Source organism: Macadamia integrifolia, chromosome 14, assembly GCF_013358625.1.
Source record: "Macadamia integrifolia cultivar HAES 741 chromosome 14, SCU_Mint_v3, whole genome shotgun sequence".
Taxonomy (NCBI): domain Eukaryota; kingdom Viridiplantae; phylum Streptophyta; class Magnoliopsida; order Proteales; family Proteaceae; genus Macadamia; species Macadamia integrifolia.
The window spans coordinates 10,370,411-10,390,437 of NC_056570.1; the positions used below are offsets into that span (position 1 = coordinate 10,370,411).

Genomic DNA, 20,027 nt, shown 5'->3' on the forward strand with positions numbered 1-20,027 from the left:
CATGTATGTTTTTGCACGTGCGGGTGGTAGAGAGAGAGAGAGAGAGAGAGAGAGAGAGAGAGGTGAAGCAAATTGTTTTCAAGGATTCAGTTCCCAATGTGAAGAAGGAAATATATATATATATATATATATATATGATGGTAGTCATTACAAAGCATAATATGTGAATAATACTCTAATGGGTACATACTTCAAAGGATTGAATTAGTTGGAAGACCATTTGCAATACAACTTGGCTGGTGATAAAGATGATATACACTAATGGAAAACCTTAACTCCAAAAGCCTTGGGAAGCACATATTGGTTGGCATTGCAAATGATTTTTCAAGACTTTAGAAAAAATTCGGATTCATTTATGCCAACAACATTATTCACAATGACTCCTAGTTCACATAGTTATCACATACTAATTGTTAAATCCAAGAAGAGTTTAAATTACAAAAAAAAAAAAATGTTGGTGACAAAGAGGAGAGAATAATGCAACTATATACTAAATGGCTTGAAAAAATAACCTCTTCTACTTCAAATTAGCATCCTTAAGAAAAACCCTCTTTTTGGTCTTCCTTGGGGATCTTTAATAATTAAAAAAAAAAAAAACTAATTAATTAATTAAATTAAGAGAGAGAGAGAGAGATGAAACAAAGAGAAAAAAAGAGCCAAAAAGAGATACTTAGGGCCTTGGAGATGTATGCTACAACTTGGAGGATATCAATGCAAGCATCTGTTGATTACAGAGAGAAACCAGGTCTAAAAATAAAAAAAAATGAAGTCTTCTCTTTAGATCTTTAATAAAAAAAATAAAAAAAAAAAACAAAAACAAAATTCACGTTGCTAGCTATCAAAATCTGCTTATCAAATGGGTTGAAAGGATATCTATGAAGACCTTCTTGGTCGTCAAATCAGCCTCCTTAAGAAAATTCGCACTCTTTTTGGGTCACCATTGGAGATTTTGAAGAAAAGATTATCATACAATCAAAACAGAGCAACAAAGAGAAAATAAAATCAAGAAAAGAAAAAGAGAAAGAGAAAAGAATAGGGCAGAACATATCAACATCTCGGTCCGATCAACTACGTACAAGTCGAGTTTTGCTCTCTTAGATTTGCAGAAATAACTTTATATCACACAAATTAAAGAAAGTTAAGAAGCTAAACCCTCTGGATCTCCTTGTCTCACGATCATTGACCTCCAATAATATTCTTCTGTGAGAGTGAGAGAGAGTGAGAGAGAGAAAGAGAGAGGAAGGAGAAGAGTCGATCAAGAGAGAGAGATTGATTATAGAAAGGAGATCTCTATCTTAAATTTGGAAAAAAAATAAAAGATTTATTATCAAGAGAGAGAGAAAGGAAATCTCACATATTAAAATTGAAAATAAATAAAAAATTTATTAATGATAAAGAAACCAAACGAAATTAGTTTCATAAAAAAAATAAAAATAAAAAAAAGAGCTAAACGAAATTAGGAAAGCAGTTGAGGAGAGAGAATGTAGAAAATATGTATTTTCTTTTTTTGGTGTAAATATATAGATGATATAGATTGCGAGGAGGGCGATAAGAGCGGAGCATGTGAAATGAATAAAGAAATATTTTGTTTAGAAAAGAATTAAATGAAATTAGGAAAACAATTGAGAAGAGAGAATCTAAAAAATATTATTTAAATGAAAATAAAGAAACCAATGTTAAAAATAAAAAAATAATAATAATAAAAAAAAACAAAGGGTATCAAAAAAATAGCAAAATAAGAAAGATTGAAGTTAAGAAATTTAAATAAACAAGAAGAACAAGAAAGATAAAGTAGTCCAAGAAAAAATTAACCACAAAGCATGAGTACATGCATTTATATAATAGTATGATAGTATGATATATATTATCATACTTTTGAAAGTGTATCCATTAAATCTTATAATTAAACTAATTTATTCATTTTATTATACATGATATTAATGGGCCATGCATGACTGTCTATAGGTTTTCACACTCTTTAGGGAGAGCTTAAGCATTCAGGGATGGCAGGGTGAGAATGGGTCGAAAAGGTTGGGGAGGGAGGAAAGTGGGGTGGGTGCCAAGTTGCCTTTTCATGTTTGCTGCAGTAGCAACAGAGGAAGAAGAATGAGAGGTAAAAGTCTAAATGTTGAAAAGTATCATAAACAAAGTTTGAGATAGGGGAATATCAATGACTATAAGCTAAGTGTAGGCAAGTGATAGTAATTGTCCCCAAGAAAATTTTCCCTAATTTTATACTTTTCTTCTTTTACCGTGAGATGGTCCATGGAGCTTACTTTTCCATTACAAAAGCATATTACATGTGTTTGTCTTGAGCTAGAATTGGAATTTCTATTCATGATACAGGTAGGGGTGTCAAAAAAAGCCCGATTAGCTTGAACCTGCCTTAGCTCGTCTTGAGAACAAACAAGGCATGGCTGAGATTTCAGCCCATAGTGTGGGTTAGGGTTGAGAATTTTAGGCTTGAGGCCGGGTTGGGTTGGGTCTTGATTGAGATCTCAACCCAATCCAATCCAAACTTGTATATTAAGTACATAATAATATAAATATGTTAATAATTATAAATCAGTACTTATAGAAAAAAGCCTACAAAAAATCTTTCGTTTTCCGCAATTTATATATATATATACAAAGACATTTGTCTTTGGTCTTTGAATGTATCAAGATCAAGTAACCAACTATAACCAATAGTAATCGCACCTAAAAAAAAAAAAAGTAATCAATAGTACCGGGTGAGGCTGGTCTAGTTAGGCTAAGCCGGGCCAATCAGGGTCCATTAGGGCTATGTTGGGTTGGGTTGGGCTAAGCCCAATCTCAGCCCGACATAAGGCTAGGCTCTGGTGTAGGGTTAAGTTAAGAGACCTTAAGGTTGGGCTAGGATTTAAAAAAAAAATCCAGTCCAATCCGACCCATTGACACCCCTAAATACAAGATTGCATTATTTTAACTGTATTAGGCATCACGTAGCTTCTAAAATCTTATTCATATTCCAGGCTCTAATCTTGTAATTTGCTTATGCTACTAAGTGTATTTGGCATCACATGGCTTCTATATGTTTCATTTCTGCCAATAGATTATGTACTGAACCTAGAGTTAATTTTTTTGTTGTTCTTCTGAAATTGCAGTAGGAGACTTGTAGAAGGTATGATAAGGCCTATCCATTGGTTATTCAAGGTGCTGTGGCAGACAATGACACTAGTGCATCTGGAGTTTTTGGCGATATTATTGATCTTTAGGATCTCTTTTCTTGATCAGGACCTGTCTCTAAACTGTAAGAAAGGGTGTACTTAGTGCACGATGCTCCTCCCGTCATTGGCAGGGTTTGGGGAAGCTTTGACATGGGAGACTGATAAAATGTTTTGCAATATTTTATCCATGAAGTAGGTTTTTTTTGCTTTACTTTATTCAGGCCTTTGACAACCACATGGTCCAGGTCAGACTGGGGTTGAATGAGAACTTTCACTGAAAGCAATGACGAGCACTAAACACCCCTGTGTGAGTGGCCCCAAGGGGATAAGAGGAATCGAACTCAGAACCACACGCTTCCTGAGTCGAAGGTCCCTTACCAGCTCGGCTACCCCTTGAGGTTTGTACAAAATGATGTTGATTATTGTATGGAATTAAAAAAGAAGCTTGAAAGTCATCGTCGCCCTTGTGCCCAGATACAGGGGGTGAAATGACCACCCTACTCATGAAAGGTAGAAATTCTGTCCTTGTTGATGTTTCCACATTCTCGAAAGTCACCATTGGTCCCATGCTAGCGTAGGGGCTATGTTGTCTTTTAGAGAATCCTCTCCTTTATTAGATTTACCAAAGATTATACGACGACAACAACAGCAACAACTCAGCCTTATCTCAACATTTACTGAAGATTGTAGTTCTATTTTATTTTAATGTAATTTTATTTGACCTCTCACTTCGCCGAAAGACTATTTTTTTATTCGAACCCACAACCATTAAATCATAATATTGAAGCAACCTTACTCTTGCGACAAGGTCCACCCTCTAAGTGGCCAATACATATTTCGAAAAAATAATGTGCATCATACATTATAGAATGAAGAGAATCACCCCTACCAACCATACTGTAAAGTGTGAATTACGTGAAGAACTTCAAAAGCCTAATAATCATCAGAAATCTGACATTTCTGTCTGATCAAAATAGCAACCTGAAGGGCCTCCATTGGGTAGCAAAGCTAACATGACTGGACCTTTAGCTCCTTCTTCCAGAGTCATTGTTCCTGTATGCCAATTCAAATCAGTGTTGACATAGCCTGGATGGACACAGTTTATGCACATTTCTGGGTACCTCTGTGCCAGAATCCTTGTATAGCCATTAATTGTGGCCTTTGAGATGCTATAAGCAGGCAACATAATGGACCATCCATTAGCCTCAATTGCATTTTGCTTAAAATCTTGTATGAATCTTTGTAGTATTCCATCCAATTTCTCTTCTGTTAGAGTGTCAATGTTCCCTAGCTCATTTCGTATCTGTTCATTAGGAATTCTCTACACAAAATACAGCAGCATTAATTAATTCTATATCAAAATTAAATTTCTTTTGCAAATAATTTGGAAATTTAGTTAGAACATTTCAAAATATGGACTGGAATTTCCTAAATGGATGTTATGATGGAATCACCTTAATAAACACCTAATTTTGCCACATGGCAGGTTAGATAGAATTGAATTTTTGTACATTGGTTGACCCCAAGTTCTCCAGACTACACTTATATTAAGTAATTTCAGCCCAAATAGCATGATCTAGAGGTGGGTGGAATAGGATAGTCGGCATGGAAATACGTTGGAGAAGGTATATGATTGAATTTGAGCCTCAAATTTTCCGAATAGCTTATTCAAAGCATTCCCTATATCTCCACCAGTCATAGTTATCACATCATTCCTCCATATGCCAAAACTAAGTTGCCCCATAAGGAGATCCTATACAAAAATGTCTTAATAGAAATTTTTGTGCATTAAATATAGGAGAAAGTTTTTCTCCTTGGGTATACTCCACACTCACGATCCTAGTACTCCCCTTAATAATTGAAGGTCCAAAATGCCCTTTTGACATCCATACCATGCAATGATGAGCTAAGGTGTGGAGATCGAATCTAGATCCTCTCCCCACATAAGGATCCACCGTCCATGGGGTTCTAACTACACGAGTCAGAGAAGGTTTCATCCCTCACGGACGACGGATCCCCATGTGGGGAGGGTAATTCCTCTCCCATATGGAGAGCTGATCACTTGTGGTGATTACGGTGGAGAGAAACTGGATCCTAGATCATAACAAAGAGATATGTTTAAAGCAATGAATACCCTGAACTCTCCCCTGAGGGAAGACACATTTACAATCCTTCCTCCTGATCTTGAAAGCTTTAGAAGCGGGATAAGTGATTCTGTGACTCTTTTGCAGCCGTAGTAATTAGTGTCTAAGCATTCTTCTGCCTTTTCACTAGTTTGTTGACTTACTCCTTCCACCAACTTGGCTGCCTTGCCAGAGAGCTGCAGTGATCACAATGCTGTTCATTTATGTTCTTTCTTAAGTTGTTTAGCTTTTCCTCTTAAATTAATACATGAAATCAGAGAATGTCATTATAGGGATGAGATTAGGTATGCCATAGGCATTCCTGGAGTTGGCGGTTCAAACAATGGGAGGGCTAGGATAGGAAGGGTATAGGGGATTATTTTTCTGAGAGAAAGAAAGAGATAAACAAAGATTTAGGTATACCGCTAACATATCCAGCCTTTTCTCTTATTAGAAATACAACCCTCATGATTTCCCAAGATAAGTACTTACCCATGTTGTAGGATCAATATTTAAGGCTTTCAGGCCACCCACATCCATAATGATTCCAGTTGCTCCAGCATTATTTACCTGCGGAAGAAGATAATTGAACTAAGGATAAAGAATTTAATTCCTCTCTACTTGTTGATCTTTGTCTAAGGCGTCTCGAATCAGCTTCCCCAAGAAATGGGTTTTTGTATTTGGACTCTGTTCTCAACTAAATAAAAAACCCTTCAGCATTGAACCACTAAACAAGATACACTGTGGAACCATGCTGGCCAAATTGCTTAGCGGACCAAAACAATATATATGTGAAGGAGTTAAAAGATTTACTTGTGTTCGACAAGATTTCCTATATAGATGAAATATGTTTTCCTATCAATGGAGAATAGGTCCTCAGACTTCTCTTAGCTTTATTATAGAGTAAGAACTATTGATATAAATTTATAGCAAAACCCTAAACAAATAGTGGACAGAGATTGGGTGCGTCACTAGATTTCTTGGAGCTAGCGACTCAATCAATGAGGGGCTGGGATGAGAGGGGCATGGTGATAATTTCTAAGAGAGAGAGAGAGACAGAGTGACACATGGGAATTCTGAGCCTTTTCTCATAAATAGTTTATTGAAATACCTATATAGCTTTGAAGAAAAATTCCCTCAGAGGCTAACGTCCATGAATCCCTATCACGGACCCGCTAGATCATCAAGGCCCCAGTAATGAAGATAAACACGCACGGTGAGACGATTTTCCGAGCGTCAAGGTCTACTATTTCTTAACTGCCCTTTGGAATAAGTCCACAAATGCAAGCAATGGAATGCAGACATCATACCCTAACATTTTTTGAAACCTGGCTTGGAGGATGGCCATTGGTTCTGCAGGCTCAATATATGTTTCTGGCAATGGCAAACTGGCTTGTAGAAACCGGTTTCCAAATAACAAGGGAGGGATATGGGTCATTTCAAAAGTGGAAAGCAAGAAATAGACACTGTGGGTGCAACCACAACAACAAACCTAAGACAAAAATGGAAAAGGAGGAAGACGATGATTATTTCACATATACTCTCTAATCTTACCAAGATATCAAGCCTCCCAAATTGGATTAGCACGAATTCAGCTAATGCCACCGTGCTCGCCGGATCTCGAACATCAAGCCGGTGGAACACCACATGTGGCAATCCAGAGTTAACTAGTGATGCTGCAGCCTCCATACCCCTCTTCTCATCTCTAGCAGTTAAAATGACAGTTACACCTTCACAAGCTAACTGTTTAGTGATCTCAAATCCTATTCCCTTGTTTGCACCGGTAACCACTGCATACCTGCAAAACCAAATCAACAAAAAACTCAACCGTCCCAAAGATACATTTTCAAGAAAGCTTTAAGCTTTTGTAACTTATGAAACCTTGTGTTCTTGATGCCTTCCATCTTTGTAGAGAGGCCTTCCAAAGATGATCAGTATAGCTTGTGGACTCTGATAAATATTGAAACTCTCTGAGCTTACAGCCTTGAATTATATTTAAAAAAAAAAAAATTCTTCTTCTCTCTCTATAAAGGGATTTGGGAATCTTTTACACCTCTTTCAACATTGTCTTATCCCAACAAAAGTTACTCGAGAAACATAAAGAAATGGAGAACGAATCTTCACGTTTCTTAATCAATTTGGCGCGCAAATCCTCCCACAGACACTAGTGTCTTTTTTGCCAAAAAATCTAAGGAAGAACACAAACTAGTGTGTTGGGAACCTGTCCCATAAAATATATGTAATTCACATGGAGAAGCAACTAAATAATTAAGCTTTTCGATCTATGAACTTCGATGGAATAAATTTTATGTAATTCACAACTATTTTTTTTTTTTCTGGTAAAAATGTAATTCACAACTCGCGTGGTGCATGATCAAAACTTGATCCATTTCTATTGTGGGATCAGTATGGGCAAGTGGGATTAATCAAGCTAAGGTTTGAATATTCCTCGTTAAAAAAAAATTAATAAAAATAATAATAAAAAAAAAATCTCGTAATCCAATTAAATAGAATAAAATAAAGGGGAAATGTTATGGCTCATTATTTTTAGGGTAATTTACAACGCCATCCTCTAGAGAATGCCAGTATTATAGGGACACCCCCTCTCTTTCACCAAATTAGACTCAGACCCCCTGCCGTTAGTCGGTTTTAAGTGATGTTATGAAATGGCACTTTAGCCCTTATGAGTAAAACACCATTCTCTTATTATACCAAAGATACCCCTTTATTCACCCTTATCTCTTTTATCACTTTCTCTCCTTCGTTCCTTCTCTCCCTACCTGCAATATGTGATTCCGACGAGATCCAGCCAAATTGATAGTTCTGGCGCCGGCGAGTTGTGCTTCTTCCATCATCGGTGAATAGTGCACTTCCCATCACTGCCATCTTAGGTCTTTTGACATTAATAAACAAAATGAATCCTTACCAGCAAATCTCATACTTCTCACAGCAGATACTTGACCAGTTCCAACTTACAGATTTTCAATCCCAATCTTCGTCCCACTGAACAATCAATCCTCCATTTCTGAATAATTTTCAGATCACAAGCAACCAAATGAAACCCAATTATCAATTTCATTCAATCTCTAACCTGAAACCAGGGATTCTCAAATTTTAGGAAGGAAGGTGGAAGGAGAAGTTGGGAGTTTGCTTTTTTTGTTTTTACCTTCATCACGAGTGGTCGAAAGAGGCAACGGCAATTCGGAGTTGTGGAGGCCAATCAGGTGCCCCATTACGTTTCCAAAAAGCCCTCCTCCACCAAACCTCAAACCCACTTTGTATATTGGGGCAATCGTCACCGAAGTTGAGGAATCGATTGAACCAGGCAAGTAGAATCACCACTCATCGGAGATGATGGCCTCTGCAAAGCCATTCACAATTGATCTGGATGGAATCCTTGGTTCCTGCATATTGTCTCCGATGGCGACCTCATCCCTCCTACCTTCCTCTCATCCACCACCAGCAGCAAAAACACTTACAATCCTTTCGGCACATTCCTTGTGTTCTCCAATAGTTGAGAACAATTTGACGAGTTTTGGTGGTATCTCTCTCTCTCTCTCTCTCTCTCTCTCTCTCTCTCTCTCTCTCTCTCTCTCTCTCTCTCTATATATATATATATATATATCTATGTTTTCTACAATTTACTTTTCGGTTAATTCAAATCCAAATCATCCCATTAATCCCATTTCCATCTATCACTCCTTCCATTCACTTGCGAAAAAATTTAGCACTGCTGAGCTCCGGTGGAAGTGGGTCGAGAACTACTGCTGGAACCACGGTTGTCACTGTAGCCAAAACCAGTGTAACGACAAGTGGGATAACCTATTGCCCAACTACAAAAAGGTCTGTGAGTACGAGGCTCGATCCAACGGCTCAAATGACTCCCCTTCTTACTAGAAAATGGAGAAGCACTAGCGTAAGGAGAAGAACCTCCCTTCAAATATCCTTCTCGAAGTCTTCCAAGCCCTTAACCAAGTAGTCCAACATAGATATCCTCAGAGAACTTCCACAACTTTGCCCCAGCCACCAGCAGCGCCACCTCCTTTGCCTCCTCCAGCGGTTTCAGTTATTTATTACTAAATCGCGGGACCCGTTATGAAGTGAGAGTGAGTTAAGTTTATTCCCTCAATCGATTTGGAGATTAAAACTAATGAGGGTAATTTCCGTACTCCTTTAATTTTAAGGGCAAAATGGTATTTACAAAAAAAAATGAACTGTTGATGTCAGCATTCTTGGTATATTCTGTAACACTGATAAATGGCAGGGGTCTAAGTCTAAGTTGGTGAAAGAGAGAGGGTGTCCCTATAATATTGGCATTTTCCAGGAAATGATGTTGTAAATTACCCTTATTTTTATGTAATAAAGCCTCTTGTGGTTAGGATAGAGTTATTCCATTCACGTGTTGCCCATATGGATTTTGGGAGTCCTTGCAATGGTGAGTAGACAAAGTCTTTTGAAAGTAGTCATCAAGTCCTAGTCTTTAGTGGAGTTGGGTGTGAAGAGTCACTCCGCACAAGTTATGTTTTACAGTGGAGCTATTCTTTTAGAGTCATTATTTTTTTTCTTTTTTCTTTTTTTTTTTTTTTTTCTTTTTTTTGGGTGGGGGTAAGAGGAGTCACTTGTTGGAATGTAGGTAAGAGTCTATAAATCATGTGCTAGGATAATGTAATGGGCATCTAGTCTTTCTAATATAAGCTTTAGCTTAGGAGGTTGTTTAGCCTCGAAGTAAACAGGTGTGTTTCTAGATTAGCTTTCATTCTTTCAAGCATTTTTCTTCAAAATAGGCAAGAGAAACAAAAACAAGAAAAGCAGAGAACTGAGGTACTTGTTTCAGGAAAGTATCGTTTATGATTTGAGCTCCATTCAATTCATTTACACTCACAAAAGTAAGACTATAATAGGAAGGGATCGATGAATGAGAGATTCCGTGCATTGAGGATTTGTCAAATACAAGTATTATTTGTCACTTCAATGGAGCTTTAGTCCCTATCAACATCTTGTGCGCAAACCAAGCATGATCGATCACAAGACCTTTACCTAAAATATATGTAATTCATATAAGTAACAAAAAGTTAGTTCTTTCACCAATGTTTAAAGGTCAAGTGTTTTCTGTGCGCAAGAGGACCTTACGCCCACACACATGGGCACGCAACCTCAGGAAGGGGCATGGTGGTTATTGCACACCACTGTGTATGTGGAGCAGGGGTGGCCTCTCACGGATAAAAAATTTTGTCCCCTGTTTAAAATATGTCGGAATTGTTCACATGATGAACAATCATACCCAAGGATGTAACTCTGCCCAGCCTAGAAAAGTTAAAGTTAAGCTAAGCCTATGTCTGTGTCGCAGGGCTCTCTCTCTCTCTCTCTCCACACTTTTTTTTAGTAGAGCTCTAGACAATCTGTTCACGCATACATTTAGTTTTGAGCATACCTTTAGTTTTGAATTAAACGAGATGGTAGATTTTGTTAACCCATACCATCCATGAATGACTCATCAGCAAGAACCAATCTGATTCCACTTTTAAATGATACGATTATCATGGAGCCATATTCTCAGACTAAGGCTGCATTTGGTAGTCATCTAGAAAAACGTTTCTAACATTTTTCATTCTATGGGAACATAAAAACGGAATAAAGTGTTTGGTGTCAACTTGGTGTTTTTTCGGGTCTTTTTTTTTTTAACAAAAAAAGGAAAAAAAAAAAAAAAACTAGACACACAAAATGTTGGAACGACGAACCTTGTTCGTCATTTGGTTTCATTTCAAATATTATAAATAAAAAAAAAAAAAAAGTGAACAACTAGGGTAATCGTTCCTAAAACAGGTTCACCAAACACCGTTTTTTTATTATTTTAAAACGGCATTTTGACATAAAAACTTAAAAAACTATTTTTGATATGAAATGTCGTTTCTGAAACTGAATGATGACCAAACTCAGCCTAATACGTAAAGCTAAAGCTCCAATTGAGTACCTGATGCTACAAAAAAAGAAGGCTTTCAAGAGATAAAACTAGAACCAGTAACAGGATTTCGAAACTTGAACAATATCCTCTCATACTGCCCACTTCTCATTGTCTGTTGGTTTGCTAACGAGACTTGAACAAGACATTCTGTAGATTATTATGAGGGAAAAAGCATAAGCGGAAGATTCATTGGCTGTTGGGAAGTTCTTTCAAGACAAAGCTTCATGGAGGGCAGGAATCCTGACCTTGTCATTGAGAATGATGCCTTATTGGCAAAGTTAGGATGTCATCTTCTAAATAAAAGCCAAACCTCTTATAGACTAGATTGATTAGAAGTATTACTTTCCTCACGTTAACTTCAATATAGCCCAAGTAGAGAGAAAACATTCATGGGCTTCGAAGAGTATCCTGAAAAATAGGAATTTATTAGTGAAACAAACTTTGTTGGTAGTGGCAAATGGTGGGTCTATTCAGATTTGGAATTATCCATGTGTGTACGTCCTTGAAGGATATAGAATTCAGTCTCCTATACCCCTAGACTTTGCAGATTGATGTGTGGCGGATCTTATCTCTCCTCTAGTTTAATGGATTGTGGATAAGTTGAGAAGCATATTTCAGCCTTTTGAGGTGAAAGCTATTATCAAGATCCCCCTCAACTTAGGAGGGCAGGATTGCATTTGTTGGGGGCCCTATCCTAAAGGGATATTTTCAGTCAAACCAACTTATAGGTTGGGTTCTTCTCTCGATACCTCCCATTCAAGCTCTAATAGTAGGATTTTTTTGCATTTCTAGAATCGTGTGGAATTTTATATGGAATTCTAAGATTCCCCCCAAAGTGCAATTTTTTTTTTTTTTTTTTTTTTGAAATTTTTTTTGAATGCTTTAGGTGTAATGGTTAATTTCAAGAGAAGAAATGTGATTGTATTTGAGATTTGCCTACAATGTAGGCCAGGGGTTAAGGCGGAGGATGCCCTATTTGAGTGTTCCTTAGCTCAGCAAACATTATTTGCTTCTTCTGTGACAATGAGGTCCTCACCTAATCCCTCTATGCATATCAATAAATGGATTATTAAATGGAGTAAATGTCTTGGTTTGTCAAAGAAGGAGCAGCAGAGAGTATTTATTTCTCATGCTATTATTGTTTGAGAGAGATTTGGAAGATAAAGAATGCTATATGCTTTAAAATCTCCTTACCTCCTTCAAATGCCTGGATTTCCTTTGCTAATACATAGATAAAGTGGAGGAAGCTCTCTCATTGATCCTTAGGGCATCTCCAGCTCATAGATCCAATGGGCCCATTCCTTACTCTTATGGCAAGCTTCCAGAGACTATCCTCGTGTTTTCTGACGTTGTTTCTGCTAGGGCGAGAGCTTTGTGCTTCGGGTGCATTTGTTTATCTAGTAAGGGGGATTATGCTTCATTGCCACCGATCATGTCACTCTCTCTTTAGCATTAGTGTCGGAGGCCCTTGCTCTCTTGATGGCAGTGAGTGCGACTCTCTATGCTGGTTACCGTCATGTTCTTTGATTGGGTGCTTGATGCCTTAGTCATGTTTTCCATCTATTGAGATTTTCTAAGATGTTGAGGATATAAAGATCCTCCGGGAAAATTTTGATTTTTGTTATTTCCGTCATCCATATAGGATGGAGAACATATATTTTCTCATTCTATTTCTTAATGGGTGGCTTTTCACTCTTTTAAGGGTCTTTAGGTCTCTTCGTTTCCTAAGAATTTGTTGGATATTATTCAGCGGTTGCTGCTCCTTAAGACTAGTTAATTTTCCCCCTTGGGGTCTTTTGCGCAAAAAAAAAAGGCCACTGCTTTGATGAATTTTTAGCTTCCCAGCCAATTCTGATCCCAATCATATCTAAATCAATGAAGGGTGATCCCATGTCTGATTCTGGGTTTTAAAATGTTAAATTTTATTTTATGTTCCTGGGATTTCAATTGTAAAGCCCTAAGTCAATCCAGATGGACTATCACCCAGAACGGGGTTGTAGCTCATCGCCATATTGAAGTTAAGGCACACCTCGGAGCTAGTTCAAGAGACTGATGACAAAAGCAATAGCCCAGATTCAAAGAAGAAGATTATGAGGGAAAGCAAATTCTAAATTCCACTCAGTTCTTTAAAGTACTGTACCCTTCTTACATCCCTTGATGATTTGAGGCATTGACTAAGGGTAGGATCTTTACTTCACAGATTAGTATATGGGTATCAGCTCGGCCTCATCAATCAGAGATAAAGAGAAAGAACTTAGCAGCTCTGAATAATCAAGAGCAGATTTGATAAGCTTCCACAAACAGGGGAATTGATAGTTGAGCAAGTTTCAAGCAAACATGACTCAGGAAGAAATTTATTGTGAGAAGAAAAAAAGCACACAGTAGCATAGAAACCACAGAGAACTACAACAACAAAACAACAAAGACCTCCATAGAAGTACCAACCCCTCCCTCAACCCCAGCCCAAGACAACTATGGAACTCTAGCTATTCACAGTGAAAAAAATCCCTGAAACAGATTCAGGTCGTATAACCTCTTGCTTTGCTTACGGAATTTAACATAAAAAAGGGATGCAGGATGTTTAATCAGCCTCATTAATAAGCCTTAAATCCTGCTTCAAGTGATTTAAGGTTTGATAATGTACAACATTAATGGTAGATGCCTTAACTAAACACTGCAGTGTCACTTCCCCTTTTGATCATCCTACGTTGTGTTTTCCTCTTTCCACTTTTGTTGTAATCCTATCTTCGTTTTCAGTTTCTCTTCCAGTGTTGTGAGACCTTTCTTCCCATTAGAACATGTATAATAACTCCCTAGAAATAAATTTCCCAGACACTAGGGTACTGGTTTCCCTCATTAGCACACACACACCCCCACACACAGGTCATGATACCTGTTCACTACCGTTTCACCTAAAAGCTCAAACTTGTAAGGAAGGGCAGCGTCAATGTATACTTAACAGAACCGTCTCCTTGGATCACCACATAAGAATATCATATGACACTGAACTCTGGTGACAAACTGAATTGCATCCAACAATAAATGATTCAGGGGTTCTATCCAATGGTGCTTCATTAAAATGTCAAAAGCACATTAAAAATAAATAGTCCAGCATGCTTCGCTCTTCATCAGAAAGGGATCTGGACTTGTAATCTAGCCACTATACTTTCTCTTCAAGTTTCAACTTTATCTTTCAAGTCCCTGCTCTAAAACTCCAATTTGCAACCCTGATCCAGACTTATATCAAAGTAGCAAAAAAAAAAAAAAAAAAGTTGAATTATCGTTGTGCTCCATTACTGTCCTACATGCTCAAAAAAGGGAAAAAGTAACTATTGTATTTGACTGAAATTGACAAAGTAAACCATAAAACTATTCTCTTAGAAACAGAGCACCAGCCTTTGCTTGAATGTAAGACAGTACAGAGAATTGAGTTTATTTAAAATTCTTGATTGGCCAAATTGAACCTCTCATCAGTCAAAATCATTCTGCTAAAACTAAGTTATCTGATCTAACAAAACCTTCTTTTACTTCGATAACGATTCTCTACATTTCTATTTTCTGATATTTACCATCTCAGAAAGTCTCCAACAAATCATAGTGACCATAGCGATGAAACAACACCTTCACAGGGCTCTGCTTATCCTTCTCATACTCCTCACCATAGCTGGCAATGTTAGTCAAGCGACCTGAGCTCTTCTCCTTCATAAAGACAGATATTGGTATCCTGAACCAATAGAATAACATGGGTTACCCAACAGAAAATGTTTGAGAAAACAGAAGCTATTAACAATGGCAGAGAGTTAATTTGTTTCAAAGAAAATTGTTTAGGAAAAGTTTTCATATTTGGAACCCACCTAAGTACATGTGAAGCCATCAACAACTCAGGTTCACCTCCCCATGCATTTGGCTGCTGGATACTTTTTACATACATATCAAAATCTCCTTCAATGAACCTGATCAAACAAAGGGGAGTGTAAATTAAATCTGTTTCGCATCACCAATTGGAAAAATATCAGCAATCCATTAAACCAAAAGCTCACCATTCAGTTTCTTCGCGCCTCTTTAACAGCTCATCTGCAACCTACAATACAATTATTGTTTTCTCAAATAAAACACACTTCTTACCTCTGCAGGAGGATTCGAACCTTTAAATCAAAAGAAAACAACATAGCTTAGGTCTGATACTCACTCGAGCTCTTAAGTCATCAGCAAGTTCTTTCTGACGGGTTTCATCAGGAGCTTCTTCGCCACTTCTCAAGCAAGCTCCATGAGATATAGCTCTAAACAAGCATCGACCATCAGCATTCACCCCTGAGTATAAGTCTCAAATATTATTTCTTTTCTTTTTGTTCTACATAATTGTTTCATCCATCATATTCAGCAAACCTCTTGCAATACAGTAAGTCACTATTTGAGGACACACTTGAGAAGAAGAAAATTACAAAATAAAAATCAATTTTTTATCTTTGACTTTACACATGAAATTAAAGAAGGTTGTTTTGTTCTCAATAATTTATAACCCAGTGGTGGAAAAACTGAACATTTCATGATTTATTATGAACAGCATGAATTTTCCAACACAAATTCAAGTAAGTAAATAAACATAGTAAAGTTGGTGAGATATCAAGATTTCCTTTCTAAGAGACCTACTGGAGTCGCAGAATATTGACACCAGTTTAAATAGCTTCAAGATGGTAGCTTGGAACTCTAATCAAACAACCCATACATTTGAAGAGAGACTAAGTAGTAAGAAATTAAGAGATCATATCTCCACTATATTCAATCAAACTTAAATAATTTATTTTTCTTGATGGGTCACTGATAGTAAATCTGATTGTTAAATTATCACAATTAGCTCGGAAAACACAAAACTAAATGATGAGAAATTTTCATCGGCAAACAAAGCAGGATAACAATAATTGAATCTCCCAAACAATTAAGAAACCTGCAATCACCACCGACCTATTTATCAACAATAGAATAGAATTCAATTTCATCTCTACAAATCCAATAAAAAACTTGTAAAGAGAAAACAAAAAATAACAGTCCAAGAAATTCACCTGTAACCCTATAACCATCAGAATCAGCAGAGAATGCATCTGTGACACTGTGACCATTAGAATCAGCAGAAAAAGCACCTATGACCCTTTGATTATCAGAATCAACTGAGCACTTGTCAATCGATTCCAACCTTATTTCATCGGTAGCAACAACACTCTCTTCAACAGCTGCCCACAAATTCCCTCCACAACAATCCGAAGACGACGAAAGACAAGGACAGACTCCAAAGAGCAGCCAAGCAGAGTCGGAGCGATACAACCATCTGGCAGGTCGTACATCCAAAGCTACATTCCAAGACCCCTCTCCTTTCTGCTCATGGTGAATCCCTAGCTTGAAATGATCGAACTTCCTCCGATCCCCACCACCGGAGGGGAGAATTGCGTGCCATATAGATGCAGCTCCGGCAGCAGCTCTGGCTCCATCATCGACACTCCTCAGGCGGCACTCCGTGGAGTGATTGTACCGCCGACTGAGATCCCCACCGCTTACAAATGAAATTGGGCTTGCGACAATCCGTGGATTAACGATAGGGTGAAGTAGAGAGAGTGTGGAGAAGATCCAAGACTTGGGTCGTGCTCGCAGAACCCCAAGCATCACCGAGAGGCGATGAAACCTATCTAGTCTGCTCAAGATTGGGATTGGAACTCCATTGAAGGACCTTCGCGAGAGAAGATGAAGAAGAGCAGAAGAGCAGTTTTTTCTAGCGAGATGGGTGTGGTTTATGGTTTCTCTTCTCCTCTCTCTTAATAAGCTGCTTCAGCCTTCGTCTATGATTGGCTACAACGCCCAACAAAAGATCTAAGATTGGTGGCATGGGAGTGTGGGACCCACGGTAGAAAGCATCTTTATGATTCCGGTGTATTCCATTCTTTTTGTTTTTTTCACATGAGCTAATTTTTCTACAAAAAAAAAAAAACATGAGCTAATTAGATGTGAAAAGACGATAGTATACCCCACCCTACACACTTTATCGAGGGTATTTTTGTCATAAAAAATTGTTTCAGAAAATCGAGGTGAATAAACTCACATGTGCAGTTACAAGATTGAAGGGAGATCGGCAGAGTTTATTGGGACACAAAAATTGTAGGTAGAGGGTACTACTTTGCTAAGTGTGCACCTTGAGAGTTTCCTCTGCACTCGCGCCCTCTGCCCTCGTGGATTGGAGCAGGGTCGAGATCAGGATTAAAATTGGATCGAAATTAGGATTATGGAACACACTTATTACATACTACTACTATTTTTAGTATATTAGATAGATTGAGGTGTAAGGAGGGTCAAACTCACGACCTTCCATTGGACTTACGGTAAGCCTCACATGGTTTGCAACCAACTGCTGCGCTAGGACACAGTCTCCCAACCAATGAATAATTGAGTCTAACAGAAAAAATAGTGTGCTTCTGCCATTATGAAGTCTGGAGAAGATCATAATATATGTAGTCTTACCCTTATTTCACGGAGAGACTGTTTCCCACTTAGTTGCAATGGAATAACCTTATCGCTGCATTAAGTCCATCCTTAACTAGTTGAGTCTACCAACATCGGGGCATAATTAACATCGACGACCAAGATTTAAATGTTTGATAAGGAGCCACATCAGTATTTTTATGTATCCAACAGTCAAAATAATTACGACATGGTGGGCCATCACAAGAAATGCGGAGACCTAATCGCCTAAAAGCAGCCTTGTAGATTTGTAGCCCCCTCAATGGCTCCCCTTAAGCCACCTTATGGAAATTCCCTTTTAGGGCTACTCTCGATAAAATGCATCTTCATTTCCAAAATTTTACCAAAAGATATAAAAGGCATACTTTTTTTTTGGTAAAAAAAAAAGGTGCTTCATGGTAGTGATCATAACTCCCAGGACAAACCCCATACGTCAAGCAGTGCTTCCGCAGGACCAACGGGCAATAGTGGGCATATCAAGACTCAAACCCACAACTAATCGATTCAAGCGGTGATGGGTTGAGGGCATTTTCACAACCCCATTGGTTGAGATATAAAAGGCATACAATGAACTTTTTTTCTAAAAGAATAATCTTTGGATCAAATTTAATAAAATGATGCTACTCGGTTGCATGACTCCTATACCAACGTGAAGTCAATGAGAGGGTACATAAAGGCATCAATACGGGTAGATTTTTTGTATTTCATAAGGGTGGGTGAGACTATCATTTACCCCATGTATCTAAATGAAAGGGTCACATGGCCCAGTGATATTCTTTTCCCTTTTAGAAAGATAATAATGAATACATGCATGGAAAAGATCAGCGATCGCTATTTACAGTAGCCAACATAAATTGAGTAATGGTGTATATATATATATATACCATTTACAACCAGGAGGTTTATTAGGAAAAGTGTTTTGAGGACAAGCTTTTGAAAAGCGTTTCTTGACGAAGCGCTTAGGTTTAGTTTTATAATGTTTGGCCTGGTATTTAGGCTTGAAAAACTTAAAGAGTTTCTGATGGGTTTTCTTGGAGCCTGGAAGACGTACCTTTTCAAACCCAAATTGTTCACAGAAATCTCCAAGTTCTCGAAATTCAGCTTGTCTCTCTTTAGACAGTTGTTTCTTGAGTTTGAGGTTTTTGCAAAGTTGAAGACCTTCATTGCATATTTTAGCAGTTAATTCCCCGTAGATGTATTGCTCGAAGGGAATAATGCCATTATGCTTTGCTTTAAGTCTGTACCTTACCTTTTGAGCAAATAAATGAGGTAGACCAAAAATGAACTTTTCTTTTCATATGAAATTGTTACAGTCCTCTCTAGAAAAGACTTTAGCAAAAAAGACGTCTCTATACCATCTATAATGAGATAGTGTAGGACAACGAAGATTCATAAGTTGTTCTCTTGTTCGATCAGCTAGAATTTCAGCTGGTCCAACAAAATGAAGAGTTATTGTGTAGACCAAAGTTGTTGAATAAAACAATTTTACTAATTTTTGTCTTCAGTTTATTAGAAACCAAACTGATCGTATTGAGACGATAGTAGATTCATTGAAAACCTCTACTCCGTCTACATCTCATGCTGAAATTGAGCATGTTTGGCCAACTTTTGCTTCTGAACCTAGAAGTACTCCAAAAGAATCTGCTTCTCAACTAAGAAGCAACCAGTCTGTCTTATTTAAACCTCCTTCAACCTTGGATATTACAAAAAAGAAAATTAAGAAAACCGAGTCTAACATTCTTGATGAGATTGTTATCTGACTCCAAAAGATCCAGGTATCCAAAGAAAAATTATAAGACAGTCAGGCCCTGACTCTTTCTGTCACACCCCGTTCACACTGAACTGGAGCGGTGACCAAGTTAACACCGGTTAACCCAAACCTGCCAGGATCATCAGATACTGTATTCCACCACAACATACGCACTCTAACATAAGTTCATCATATCAGCGGAAGACTAAGTTTTACCTGTGAATAAATCCCATATACTTGATACTTGAATGGTGATACAATAATTATATACATTTGGGCCCGAAGGCATGATATATACACAAAAAGAATAAAATTCAAATATCAAGTATATACAGGAAATCATCAAACCATCAGAGTACACAGCTCGGCTCGGTATCAAGGCTGGAGCTCAGCTCGGCGTCAAGGGTCGTGCCCAGCTCGGCATCATATAGAAGAGCTCAGCTCGGCCTCAGAAGTGGAGCTCAGCACGGCCTCAGAACTGCTGTCCTGCAGCACAGCTC

General features: G+C 37.8%; 2 protein-coding genes across 3 annotated transcripts; both read right to left on the bottom strand.

Moving 5' to 3' along the window:
- Positions 1-3,929: 3,929 nt before the first annotated feature.
- LOC122060930 ((+)-neomenthol dehydrogenase-like) lies at positions 3,930-7,286 on the bottom strand. 2 transcript variants are annotated; one of them, XM_042624037.1, is made up of 5 exons: positions 7,193-7,286; positions 6,866-7,109; positions 5,804-5,881; positions 5,323-5,508; positions 3,930-4,509 (listed from the first exon to the last, which is right to left on the bottom strand). In XM_042624037.1, the coding sequence occupies exons 1-5, from the start codon at positions 7,213-7,215 to the stop codon at positions 4,132-4,134; spliced, it is 909 nt and encodes a 302-aa protein (XP_042479971.1). In that variant the 5' UTR covers positions 7,216-7,286; the 3' UTR covers positions 3,930-4,131. The 2 variants fall into 2 exon arrangements, with proteins under 2 accessions (XP_042479971.1, XP_042479972.1); XM_042624038.1 differs by lacking the exon at positions 5,804-5,881.
- Positions 7,287-14,591: 7,305 nt separating this feature from the next.
- On the bottom strand, positions 14,592-17,079 carry LOC122060981. The gene is made up of 5 exons (XM_042624118.1): positions 16,334-17,079; positions 15,463-15,584; positions 15,314-15,354; positions 15,128-15,226; positions 14,592-14,997 (listed from the first exon to the last, which is right to left on the bottom strand). Exons 1-5 carry the CDS (start codon positions 16,926-16,928, stop codon positions 14,847-14,849), a joined length of 1,008 nt encoding a protein of 335 aa, XP_042480052.1. The 5' UTR covers positions 16,929-17,079; the 3' UTR covers positions 14,592-14,846.
- Positions 17,080-20,027: the final 2,948 nt, after the last annotated feature.

Bases quoted from the DNA above. Each gene is read 5' to 3' on its own strand.
- LOC122060930 (XM_042624037.1), bottom strand. From the start codon at position 7,215: ATGGAAGGCATCAAGAACACAAG. The intron at 5,509-5,803 runs GTAAGTACTTAT...TGATCACTGCAG, and splicing joins ATATTGATCCTACAACATGG to CTCTCTGGCAAGGCAGCCAA. The intron at 4,510-5,322 runs GTATTCATTGCT...TATTTTGTGTAG, and splicing joins CCCTCAGGGGAGAGTTCAGG to AGAATTCCTAATGAACAGAT.
- LOC122060981 (XM_042624118.1), bottom strand. From the start codon at position 16,928: ATGCTTGGGGTTCTGCGAGCACGACCCAAGTCTTGGATCTTCTCCACA. The intron at 15,585-16,333 runs GTGAATTTCTTG...ACTTATACTCAG, and splicing joins TGATGGTTATAGGGTTACAG to GGGTGAATGCTGATGGTCGA. The intron at 15,227-15,313 runs GTGAGCTTTTGG...TTGTTTGATCAG, and splicing joins AGGCGCGAAGAAACTGAATG to GTTCATTGAAGGAGATTTTG.